We start from the raw sequence: 14,016 nt of genomic DNA, 5'->3' as shown, positions 1-14,016 counted from the left end.
AAAAACCTTCCTCCCCCATTCACACAAAAGGGTTGTTTCTTTCTGTTATTAATATTCTGGTTCCTACATTATATATCAATATATATCAATACAGTCTGCAAGGGATAAGTCCGTAAGCACACATGATTGTGCGTGCTGCTGGTCCACTAATAGTACTAACCTTTAACAGTTAATTTTACTCATTTTCATTAATTACTAGTTTCTATGTAACTGTTTTTATATTGTTTTACTTTCTTTTTTATTCAAGAAAATGTTTTAAATTTATTTATCTTTTTTTATTTTATGAATTTTTTTCAAAAGTACCTTATCTTCACCATACCTGGTTGTCCAAATTAGGCATAATAATGTGTTAATTCCATGACTGTATATATAGGTTGATATCGGTATCGGTAATTAAAGAGTTGGACAATATCGGAATATCGGATATCGGCAAAAAGCCATTAACGGACATCCCTAGTAAGAAGTATTTTATTTATTATTGGTTAGCTTTAGAATAACAATGTTATTAAAAAGAGACTTATTATACTCTAAAAATGTTGATCTTACTTAAAAATGCAGGCATTTAGTTGTATTCAATGTTAAAAAACATAATATGGCTCTCACAGAAATACATTTAAAAAAAATTGTCTTTCATGGCTCTCTCCGCCAAAAAGGTTCCCGACCCCTTGTCTAAAGTGTCCGTCAACTGAAATACATGTGCCCACATCATGGCCCCCGCTCGTGTTGGTGTCAGTCCTGGCGCGTTTATCTAAACATGGTGCAATCAAATGTGCACACTATTTATTACACATTTTTAGTTTTTCATTGTTTTACTTTTGTTGCTGTAAGGAAAAATGGCGCAGCTGAAGTGGCAGCAGTTTGTAGCAGCTCTGTGCTCGTTTGTCCTCCTTTCTGTTCTTTCATGCTTCCCTCTTGTTTACATGTGGTTTACCTTTTCAGTTTGAACCCACTTGCACAACGAGCAGTGGCACTTTCGTGACTTGCGCTACTTTCAATACTTTTTTGTGGAATTTTTGAATCTTCACTGCAACCACATTTTCCCCACTCTGGAATAAATATGTATCCTATTTATGGCAATTTCAAGGAGTTTGTGCAACTGCAGTTAATATTTGTTTTTCACCAATTCTCAAGAGGCGAGAATATGCGAGGAGCTTGTGCGCAAAAAGGTAGAGCGATGGCACGTTGATGTAACTCATATATACTTTATCACGTCTAAGAACTCATCGTTTTGCCTGCTCCTTAGTCCACCATTTATTTTCACTTTGTCTGTTCTGGCGAATAATTTGGAAGTTTGTTTCCTTTGGATGACTTATAGGTTGGGTAATCGTTCACATTGCAGTCCCAGAGGATACATATCTGATTTATAGCCGCATAAGAACTCAGAGGCCTGTGTTTGATTTAAAAATATAAATAACAATAAAAAAATTGAATACAGGTCACATAAGGGCAAATAAATCTGAATTGTCCTGCAGTGTGAACATAGCTGTTTACTTTTTTGTAAGCCATTCTGGAGTTTTCTATCATCATTTCTTTCTTACTGTGTGCAGGTGGATGTGTTCGCATATGGAATCATCCTGTGTGAAATAATTGCAAGGATACAGGCTGACCCTGACGTCCTGCCACGCACTGAGGTACCCTAATGATTTTTAATGCTTAATATCATAGCGTCATTTACTTTCAGCCTTTGTGTTGGGGCCTTGAATGACATCACCATTTTTGCAGTAGGTGCCTAAAATCAGCAGAGCACTTTAGTGCTTCCCAACTAGATTAACTGTGGCATCACCACTTATTGGTACGCAGAGAATTGAACGAAATACCTTTTTTTATATTTCATTGATTAATTGATTGAAACTTATTAGTAGATTGCACAGTGCAGTACATATTCCGTACAATTGACCACTAATTGGTAACACCCGAAAAAGTTTTTCAACTTGTTTAAGTCGGGGAAATTGATTCATGATACAGATATATACTATCATCATAATACAGTCATCACACAAGATAATCATCAGAGTATATACATTGAATTATTTACATTATTTACAATCCGGGGTGTGGGATGTGGAGGGGGGTGTTCGGTTTGGTTGATATCAACACTTCAGTCATCAACAATTGCATCATCAGAGAAATGGACATTAGAACAGTGTAGGACTTGGTAGGATATGTACAGCAAGTAGTGGACATAGAGAGAGAGATTAGAAAGCATAAGAATAAGTATCTACATTTGATTATTTACATTTGATTATTTACAATCCGGGGAGGTAGGATGTGGAAGGGAGGGTGTTAGTTTAGGGTTGAAGTTGCCTGGAGGTGTTCTTTTAGTGCGCTTTTAAAGGAGGATAGAGATGCCCTTTCTTTTACACCTGTTGGGAGTACATTCCATATTGATGTGGCATAGAAAGAGAATTAGTTAAGACCTTTGTTAGATGGGAATCTGGGTTTTACGTGGTTAGTGGAGCTCCCCCTGGTGTTGTGGTTATGGCGGTCATTTACGTTAAGGTAGTTTGACATGTACTTCGGTATCAGGGAGGTGTAGCGGATTTTATAGACTAGGCTCAGTGCAAGTTGTTTTACTCTGTCCTCCACCCTGAGCCAGCCCACTTTGGAGAAGTGGGTAGGAGTGAGGTGGGATCTGGGGTGGAGGTCTAGAAGTAATCTGACTAGCTTGTTCTGGGATGTTTGGAGTCTAGATTTGAGGGTTTTGGAGGTGCTAGGGTACCAGGAGGTGCATGCGTAATCGAAAAAGGGTTGAACGAGAGTTCTCGCTAGAATCCTCATGGTGCTTTTGTTGACCAGAGAGGAGATTCTATAGAGAAATCTCGTTTGTTGGTTGACCTTTCTGATTACCTTGGTTGCTATTTTATCACAGGAAAAATTAGCCTCTAGAATGGAACCTAGGTAGGTGACTTCATCCTTCCTGGTGATAACAATGTCACCCACTTTTATAGTGAAGTCATTGACTTTCTTAAGGTTGATGTGGGACCCAAACAGGATGGATTCTGTTTTACCCAAGTGTATGGATAGCTTGTTGTCAGCGAGCCAGGTGCAAGTTCTACAGAGTTCAGCACTGAGGATTTTCTCCACCCGTGACTTGTCCTTGCCGGATACCAGCAGGGCCGAGTTATCCGCAAACAAGAACAATTCACAGTCGCATGCTGATGACAAGTCGTTTATGTATATTAGGAACAGTAAAGGCCATAATATACTGCCTTGGAGGACTCCACAGCTTACTGAGAGGGGGGGAGGACACGGTGCCGTTCACCTCTACCACCTGTTCCCTCCCCTCCAAGTAAGATTGCATCCAGCTCGATGGATGGATTTGTTATTCAAATGTTAATAGCAATACAAATAACATTTATTTTTATTAATTAATGACAAGACACAACTGTACAGATTTTAAGGTAGTGTAAAATAAACAAATGTAATAAACATTAAGTTAAAAAAAGATTTGAAGAAAGTGTCCTTAATGCTTGTTTATCTGAGAACTTGGACCTTGATGAGAAAGGAAACCTCTTAAAAAAAAAACGAGTAGTTGCTTGATTTCCACTCTTCAGATGAACAAAGTGCATTTTAAAAAGACTAACTCATAAAGGCAGCACTGTGTCACAGGGGTTAGTGCGTGTGCCTCACAATACGAAGGTCCTGGGCTCGGGATCTTTTTGTGGAGTTTGCTTGTTCTCCCCGTGACTGCGTGGGTTCCCTCTGGGTACTCCGGCTTCCTCCCACCCCCCAAAGACATGCACCTGGGGATAGGTGAATTGGTAACACTAAATTGGCCCTAGTGTGTGAGTGTGAATGTTGTCTATCTGTGTTGGCCCTGTGATGAGGTGGCGACTTCCGCCCGAATGCAGCTGAGATAGGCTCCAGCACCCCCCGCGACCCTGAATGGGACAAGCGGTAGAAGATGGGTGGATAACTCTGAATTGAACTTTTCTTCTGGTTAACTCAGTTTAATAACAGGGGTTGCTGTTTTTTCTGTTTACCGTCTCCCAGCCTGGCTGGCCCATTAGTGTGGATTGGCCATGAAACGCCTCCCAGCCCTCTACCATCACACCACCTCATTGCTCAAGAGTGCCCCATCTTCAGTGTTTTACGATAAGAGTTGTCTCTCGGGCAAAATTGTAAGTTACAAGCATAGCCGCCATTAGTTGGTGCAGTAAAAGTCTCAGGGAACCCTGCAATATCCGACCAAAACATCTAGTCTTACCCGCTAGCATTAGTTTATAGCTTGAGATCGACCTAACTTTGCTTTTCCTAGCATGGGAGGGAAGAACGTGAGTGTGAATTCCCCCACACGACACTGAGCTGCAGACATGTGACGCGGTTTCTTTTAAGGGCACCTTCTCCTGCAGGCATGTCCCTCTCTTGCTATTGGCATCCCACCATTTCCTGAGCCACCAATGACCCGTTAAATACACACTCCATGTCCTTACCCTCCCGGCTTGACAAAGTTGCCCAGACACATGGCACGCACCTCATGGCGGCGTAGTCGGCAAATAGGCGCCAGGTGCACTCACTGTAACAGACATTGGGGTCATTACATTATTTTCGTATGATTTTATTTTAATTTTTTTCTTGCACAGGCTGCACTAGTGATGGTTCGAATTCGGTATTGATTCATGTAAAATCAAACAGTGCCATAATTCAATACCTTTTGTTGCTCTTGACGTCACATCCAGTTGCAGACTAAACACTCCGCAGGGAAACAAGTACCGTATTTTTCGGACTATTAGTCGCAGTTTTTTTCATAGTTTGGCCGGGGGTGCGACTTATACTCAGGAGCGACTTATGTGTGAAATTATTAACACATTACCGTAAAATATCAAATAATATTATTTAGCTCATTCACGTAAGAGACGAGACGTATAAGATTTCATTGGATTTAGCGATTAAGAGTGACAGATTGTTTGGTAAACGTATAGCATGTTCTATATGTTATAGTTATTTGAATGACTCTTACCATAATATGTTACGTTAACATACCAGGCACGTTCTCAGTTGGTTATTTATGCCTCATATAACGTACACTTATTCAGCCTGTTGTTCACTATTCATTATTTTAAATGGCCTTTTAAATGTCTATTCTTGGTATTGGGTTTTATCAAATAAATTTCCCCAAAAATGCGACTTATATATGTTTTTTTTCTTTCTTTATTATGCATTTTCGTCCGGTGCGACTTATACTCCGGTGCAAATTATACTCCGAAAAATACGGTACTAAAGCAGCACTCAGAACAGACTCAGCCAAACTGCGTCTAGTTAATATTACAATTTTCCATACCTACAAAGCAAGTGACCTTGTGGTTAGTGTCCGCCCTGAGGTCGGCGGGTCGTGAGTTCAAAACCCGGCCGAGTCATACCAAAGACTATAAAAAAGGGACCCATTACCTCCATGCTTGGCACTCAGCATCAAGGATTGGAATTGGGGGTTAAATCCCCAAAATGATTCCCGAGCGCGGCCACCGCTGCTGCTCACTGCTCCCCTCACCTCCCAGGGAGTGTAACAAGGGGATGGGTCAAATGCAGAGGGTAATTTCACCACACCTAGTGTGCGTGTGACTATCAGTGGTACTTTAACTTTAAAGCACTTTTCAGAAAATTACATTGGCTTTTCCATATACATGCTACTGATTAGCATTGGCAATTTTACATGTCGATTTCAACAATCAATGGGTACAGAAAATATCCAGGTCCCTTAAAATTAACCAAAAAGTGAAAATTTAGTCATTTGCTAAAATCAAGTTATTTTTATTTCTCATTAATGAACACACAGCACCCCATCTTGACAGAAAAAAAACAAATGTAGACATCTTTGCAAATGTATGAAAACAAACTAAAAATTCTCATGTACATAAGTATGCCGACCCTTTGCATCCATCTTAGTCTAGTCAGGGAGGTGACCAAGAACCCGATGATTACTCTGTCAGAGCTACAGCATTCCTCTGTTGAGAGAGGAGAACCTTCCAGAAGGACAACCATCTCTGCAGCAATCCACCAAGCAGGCCTGTACAGTAGTGTGGCCATTTCTTAGTATAGGTTTACCAAAATGCACCTGAAAGACTCTCAGACCATGAGAAACTAAATGCTCTGGTCTGATGAGACAAAGATTGAATTCTTTGGCATGAATGTCAGGCGTCATATTTGGAGGAAACACCAGGCCAATACCATCCCTACAGTGAAGCAATGTGGTGGCAGCATCATACTGTGAGGCAGGAACTGGGAGACAAGTAGGGGTAGAGGGAAATATGAACGCAGCAATATGCGGAGACATCTCAAATGTGAACCAATGCTTCCCATCCAACCTGCCCAAAGGTAGGTGTGCCAAGCTTGTGGCATCGTATTTAAAAGGACTTGAGGCTGTAATTGATGCCACGGTTTCTTATATTTAATACATTAGCAAAAATGTCTACATTTGATTTTTTTTCTGTCAAGATGGGGTGCTAAGTGTACATTAATAAAAAAATGCAATTAACTTTTTGATTTTAGGAAATGGCCACAGTGAAACAGTGTGAAACATTTAAAGGGGTCTGAACACTTTCCATACCCATTGTAAATACAAAACTTAAAGTATAAACACTTTAAGTCTCAACAGAAGACAAGACCGGCACATTCATCATCCTTGCATGGCAACACACCATAGCCAATACACTACTGCCATCTAATGTCTTGCAATTGCAACTGCATGCAAAGTCGGCTATGTAATACCTGCAAATGAGACTCCGAAATGGAATAAGAAAAGAAGATAGAACAACAAAACAGCACAGTTATCAGCTCATAATGACATTGTGTTATTAAGCAATTCATCAATAATGATCAATTAACGTTCACACTAAAGTACCACTAAGCACTGGTATTGATTCTCATGTACCGGCAATTTGGTACCATAGCAATTCGAATGTGAAAGGTATCCATCCCTCCCTGTGACGCCTTTTTTGGATCACGGATTTAGAACAATGCATTTTTTCCAGCCGGTCCTTAAACACATCAGTGTTCTTGTCTTCCATACAGAATCTTTGACTCGCGTTATTTTCAGTCAGGCTTTAGAAACAGCAGACCTGTCAATTAGAGGATCTTTGACTGGTATGAAGATATTGCTTCTTTTAATTTGAGCATATTATTACTATATCTGTATTGCAATTTACAGTACATATTTGCATGTTTATTCCAACCAAACCCTGAACATTGACACTTATGATTGCATAACATTGATACCCAAGCATGGATTAATACATTGAGGCTTTTTCCATTTTATTTTAGACCACTTTTGATTTTTGTCATTTTGAGTCATCTTTTAATGTAGCTGCTATAACAAATCCATTTTATGCACCGGATCAATAAAGTATCTATTACTATCTGAAGTCATGTTTAAGGTGTGTTTTGAAATGATATGCAAATGATGAACTAAAGGAATAATTGAGGTAAAAGGGCATGTTCTGTCACACGACGTTTGCAGGCCCCTTGTGTCAGTTTGTGGTACTGCAGCTCACCCTTACCTCCCTCGCTGTTTGTGTGTGCAGGACTTTGGTCTGGATGTGGTCACCTTCACCCAGATGGTGGGAGACTGTCCCACAGACTTCCTGGACCTGGCTGTCCTCTGCTGTAACGTAAGAAGGATTTCATGGACTTCCAAGTTGCAAGACATGAATGAGTGGCTTGTGCAGTCCTTTGAGACACTCGTGATTTAGGGCGTCATAAATAAACGATTGATTGATTGATTGATTGATTGATTGATTGACGTTTGCTGTGTTTCCTGCCAGCTGAGTGCCAAGTGGCGTCCGTCTTTCTCTCACATCGTGGTGGATCTGGAGAAGAGGAGGCAGAGGGAGGAGCTCACAGTGTCAGGTGACTTTTTCTTTAGGGTCTCTAACTCTGGTGGTTTTATTTTTTTAGCTTTTGTTTTAGCACATAGTAACACTAGAATGAATTCTTTATTAATGGGATGATATCACATTCTTCTGAGATGTTTGTTCTGATATTGAGTGTTGGATCACACTAAGATGGTCTTTAATGTACATAATCATTGTTCTGTATGTGGTCCTCAGTGGATAACGTTTGGACACTGAAACATGTTTCTACTCTTAACAGCTGGAGTTTAGTTAGCATAATACTTTGGCTGTGGCTGTGGACAACCTCCCCATTGTAATAGTTTGTAGTGACTTTACAATAAGGTAGTAGCAGTGTTGAGGTATCACAAGTGGCTTCATCGACATCTGAATGGGCTTTAAAATATTGCTGTTCAATAACTACGATACTGGTTCTGTGGTGCAATGTAGTTATTATGATACTGGTTCTGTGGTGCAATGTAGTTATTATGATACTGGTTCTGTGGTGCAATGTAATTATGATACTGGTTCTGTGGTGCAATGTAATTATTATGATACTGGTTCTGTGGTGCAATGTAGTTATTATGATACTGGTTCTGTGGTGCAATGGAGTTATTATGATACTGGTTCTGTGGTGCAATGTAGTTATGATACTGGTTCTGTGGTGCAATGTAGTTATTGTGATACTGGTTCTGTGGTGCGATGTAGTTATTATGATACTGGTTCTGTGGTGCAATGTAGTTATTATGATACTGGTTCTGTGGTGCAATGTAATTATTATGATACTGGTTCTGTGGTGCAATGTAATTATTATGATACTGGTTCTGTGGTGCAATGTAATTATTATGATACTGGTTCTGTGGTGCAATGTAGTTATTACAATACTGGTTCTGTGTTGCAATGTAGTTATTATGATACTGGTTCTGTGGTGCAATGTAATTATTATGATACTGGTTCTGTGGTGCAATGTAGTTATTATGATACTGGTTCTGTGGTGCAATGTAATTATTATGATACTGGTTCTGTGGTGCAATGTAATTATTACGATATTGGTTCTTTGGTGCAATGTAATTATTATGATACTGGTTCTGTGGTGCAATGTAATTATTACGATATTGGTTCTGTGGTGCAATGTAATTATTATGATACTGGTTCTGTGTTGCAATGTAATTATTATGATACTGGTTCTGTGTTGCAATGTAATTATTATGATACTGGTTCTGTGGTGCAATGTAGTTATTATGATACTGGTTCTGTGTTGCAATGTAGTTATTATGATACTGGTTCTGTGGTGCTATGTAATTATTATGATACTGGTTCTGTGGTGCAATGTAATTATGATACTGGTTCTGTGGTGCAATGTAGTTATTATGATACTGGTTCTGTGGTGCAATGTAGTTATTATGATACTGGTTCTGTGGTGCAATGTAGTTATTATGATACTGGTTCTGTGGTGCAATGTAGTTATTATGATACTGGTTCTGTGGTGTAATGTAGTTATTATGATACTGGTTCTGTGGTGCAATGTAATTATTACAATACTGGTTCTGTGGTGCAATGTAGTTATTATGATACTGGTTCTGTGGTGCAATGTAGTTATTATGATACTGGTTCTGTGGTGCTATGTAATTATTATGATACTGGTTCTGTGGTGCAATGTAGTTATTACAATACTGGTTCTGTGGTGCAATGTAGTTATTATGATACTGGTTCTGTGGTGCAATGTAGTTATTATGATACTGGTTCTGTGGTGCTATGTAATTATTATGATACTGGTTCTGTGGTGCAATGTAATTATGATACTGGTTCTGTGGTGCAATGTAATTATTATGATACTGGTTCTGTGGTGCAATGTAATTATGATACTGGTTCTGTGGTGCAATGTAATTATTATGATACTGGTTCTGTGGTGCAATGTAGTTATTATGATACTGGTTCTGTGGTGCAATGTAGTTATTATGATACTGGTTCTGTGGTGCAATGTAGTTATTATGATACTGGTTCTGTGGTGCAATGTAATTATTATGATACTGGTTCTGTGGTGCAATGTAATTATGATACTGGTTCTGTGGTGCAATGTAATTATTATGATACTGGTTCTGTGGTGCAATGTAATTATTATGATACTGGTTCTGTGGTGCAATGTTGTTATTATGATACTGGTTCTGTGGTGCAATGTAGTTATTATGATACTGGTTCTGTGGTGCAATGTAGTTATTATGATACTGGTTCTGTGGTGCAATGTAATTATTATGATACTGGTTCTGTGGTGCAATGTAGTAATTATGATACTGGTTCTGTGGTGCAATGTAGTTATTATGATACTGGTTCTGTGGTGCAATGTAATTATGATACTGGTTCTGTGGTGCAATGTAATTATTATGATACTGGTTCTGTGGTGCAATGTAATTATTATGATACTGGTTCTGTGGTGCAATGTAGTTATTATGATACTGGTTCTGTGGTGCAATGTAGTTATTATGATACTGGTTCTGTGGTGCAATGTAATTATTATGATACTGGTTCTGTGGTGCAATGTAGTTATTATGATACTGGATCTGTGGTGCAATGTAATTATGATACTGGTTCTGTGGTGCAATGTAATTATTATGATACTGGTTCTGTGGTGCAACGTAATTATTATGATACTGGTTCTGTGGTGCAATGTAGTTATTATGATACTGGTTCTGTGGTGCAATGTAGTTATTATGATACTGGTTCTGTGGTGCAATGTAGTTATTACAATACTGGTTCTGTGGTGCAATGTAATTATTACAATACTGGTTCTGTGGTGCAATGTAATTATTATGATACTGGTTCTGTGGTGCAATGTAATTATTACAATACTGGTTCTGTGGTGCAATGTAGTTATTATGATACTGGTTCTGTGGTGCAATGTAGTTATTATGATACTGGTTCTGTGGTGCAATGTAGTTATTATGATACTGGTTCTGTGGTGCAATGTAATTATTACGATATTGGTTCTGTGGTGCAATGTAATTATTATGATACTGGTTCTGTGGTGCAATGTAGTTATTATGATACTGGTTCTGTGGTGCAATGTAGTTATTACAATACTGGTTCTGTGTTGCAATGTAGTTATTATGATACTGGTTCTGTGGTGCAATGTAATTATTATGATACTGGTTCTGTGGTGCAATGTAGTTATTATGATACTGGTTCTGTGGTGCAATGTAATTATTATGATACTGGTTCTGTGGTGCAATGTAATTATTACGATATTGGTTCTGTGGTGCAATGTAATTATTATGATACTGGTTCTGTGGTGCAATGTAGTTATTATGATACTGGTTCTGTGTTGCAATGTAGTTATTATGATACAGGTTCTGTGGTGCAATGTAATTATTATGATACTGGTTCTGTGGTGCAATGTAGTTATTATGATACTGGTTCTGTGGTGCAATGTAATTATTATGATACTGGTTCTGTGGTGCAATGTAGTTATTATGATACTGGTTCTGTGGTGCAATGTAGTTATTATGATACTGGTTCTGTGGTGCAATGTAGTTATTACGATACTGGTTCTGTGGTGCAATGTAGTTATTATGATACTGGTTCTGTGGTGCAATGTAGTTATTATGATACTGGTTCTGTGGTGCAATGTAATCATTATGATACTGGTTCTGTGGTGCAGTGTAGTTATTATGATACTGGTTCTGTGGTGCAATGTAATTATTATGATACTTGTTCTGTGGTGCAATGTAGTTATTATGATACTGGTTCTGTGGTGCAATGTAGTTATTATGATACTGGTTCTGTGGTGCAATGTAGTTATTATGATACTGGTTCTGTGGTGCTATGTAATTATTATGATACTGGTTCTGTGGTGCAATGTAGTTATTATGATACTGGTTCTGTGGTGCAATGTAGTTATTATGATACTGGTTCTGTGGTGCAATGTAATTATTATGATACTGGTTCTGTGGTGCAATGTAGTTATTATGATACTGGTTCTGTGGTGCAATGTAGTTATTATGATACTGGTTCTGTGGTGCAATGTAATTATTATGATACTGGTTCTGTGGTGCAATGTAATTATTATGATATTGGTTCTGTGGTGCAATGTAATTATTATGATACTGGTTCTGTGGTGCAATGTAGTTATTATGATACTGGTTCTGTGTTGCAATGTAGTTATTATGATACTGGTTCTGTGGTGCAATGTAATTATTATGATACTGGTTCTGTGGTGCAATGTAGTTATTATGATACTGGTTCTGTGGTGCAATGTAATTATTATGATACTGGTTCTGTGGTGCAATGTAATTATTACGATATTGGTTCTGTGGTGCAATGTAATTATTATGATACTGGTTCTGTGGTGCAATGTAGTTATTATGATACTGGTTCTGTGTTGCAATGTAGTTATTATGATACAGGTTCTGTGGTGCAATGTAATTATTATGATACTGGTTCTGTGGTGCAATGTAGTTATTATGATACTGGTTCTGTGGTGCAATGTAATTATTATGATACTGGTTCTGTGGTGCAATGTAGTTATTATGATACTGGTTCTGTGGTGCAATGTAGTTATTATGATACTGGTTCTGTGGTGCAATGTAGTTATTACGATACTGGTTCTGTGGTGCAATGTAGTTATTATGATACTGGTTCTGTGGTGCAATGTAGTTATTATGATACTGGTTCTGTGGTGCAATGTAATCATTATGATACTGGTTCTGTGGTGCAGTGTAGTTATTATGATACTGGTTCTGTGGTGCAATGTAATTATTATGATACTTGTTCTGTGGTGCAATGTAGTTATTATGATACTGGTTCTGTGGTGCAATGTAGTTATTATGATACTGGTTCTGTGGTGCAATGTAGTTATTATGATACTGGTTCTGTGGTGCTATGTAATTATTATGATACTGGTTCTGTGGTGCAATGTAGTTATTATGATACTGGTTCTGTGGTGCAATGTAGTTATTATGATACTGGTTCTGTGGTGCAATGTAATTATTATGATACTGGTTCTGTGGTGCAATGTAGTTATTATGATACTGGTTCTGTGGTGCAATGTAGTTATTATGATACTGGTTCTGTGGTGCAATGTAATTATTATGATACTGGTTCTGTGGTGCAATGTAATTATTATGATATTGGTTCTGTGGTGCAATGTAATTATTATGATACTGGTTCTGTGGTGCAATGTAGTTATTATGATACTGGTTCTGTGTTGCAATGTAGTTATTATGATACAGGTTCTGTGGTGCAATGTAATTATTATGATACTGGTTCTGTGGTGCAATGTAGTAATTATGATACTGGTTCTGTGGTGCAATGTAATTATTATGATACTGGTTCTGTGGTGCAATGTAGTTATTATGATACTGGTTCTGTGGTGCAATGTAGTTATTATGATACTGGTTCTGTGGTGCAATGTAGTTATTACGATACTGGTTCTGTGGTGCAATGTAGTTATTACGATACTGGTTCTGTGGTGCAATGTAATCATTATGATACTGGTTCTGTGGTGCAATGTAGTTATTATGATTCTGGTTCTGTGGTGCAATGTAATCATTATGATACTGGTTCTGTGGTGCAATGTAGTTATTATGATACTGGTTCTGTGGTGCAATGTAGTTATTATGATACTGGTTCTGTGATGCAATGTAATTATTATGATACTGGTTCTGTGGTGCAATGTAGTAATTATGATACTGGTTCTGTGGTGCAATGTAGTTATTATGATACTGGTTCTGTGGTGCAATGTAATTATGATACTGGTTCTGTGGTGCAATGTAATTATTATGATACTGGTTCTGTGGTGCAATGTAATTATTATGATACTGGTTCTGTGGTGCAATGTAGTTATTATGATACTGGTTCTGTGGTGCAATGTAGTTATTATGATACTGGTTCTGTGGTGCAATGTAATTATTATGATACTGGTTCTGTGGTGCAATGTAGTTATTATGATACTGGTTCTGTGGTGCAATGTAGTTATTATGATACTGGTTCTGTGGTGCAATGTAATTATGATACTGGTTCTGTGGTGCAATGTAATTATTATGATACTGGTTCTGTGGTGCAATGTAATTATTATGATACTGGTTCTGTGGTGCAATGTAGTTATTATGATACTGGTTCTGTGGTGCAATGTAGTTATTATGATACTGGTTCTGTGGTGCAATGTAGTTATTACAATACTGGTTCTGTGGTGCAATGT

At 38.2% G+C, this 14,016-nt stretch overlaps 1 protein-coding gene across 4 annotated transcripts in view; it reads left to right on the top strand.

Annotated features, from left to right (window-relative positions):
• The window catches only part of tesk1b (testis associated actin remodelling kinase 1b), a 62,462-nt gene that overhangs the window by 35,679 nt on the left and 12,767 nt on the right, over positions 1–14,016 (top strand). For all 4 annotated transcript variants that reach the window (XM_061961019.2, XM_061961018.2, XM_072913176.1 and 1 more), the window contains 3 exons: positions 1,548–1,631; positions 7,518–7,604; positions 7,758–7,842. In XM_061961019.2, the coding sequence (XP_061817003.1) occupies positions 1,548–1,631; positions 7,518–7,604; positions 7,758–7,842 (256 nt within the window). The remainder of the gene's footprint in view (positions 1–1,547; positions 1,632–7,517; positions 7,605–7,757; positions 7,843–14,016) is intronic.

Source organism: Nerophis lumbriciformis, linkage group LG05 (assembly GCF_033978685.3).
Source record: "Nerophis lumbriciformis linkage group LG05, RoL_Nlum_v2.1, whole genome shotgun sequence".
In the NCBI taxonomy this organism is placed as follows: Eukaryota; Metazoa; Chordata; class Actinopteri; order Syngnathiformes; family Syngnathidae; genus Nerophis; species Nerophis lumbriciformis.
Note: the sequence above shows the minus strand (reverse complement) of the source record. Positions and strands in the feature narration are given on the sequence as shown.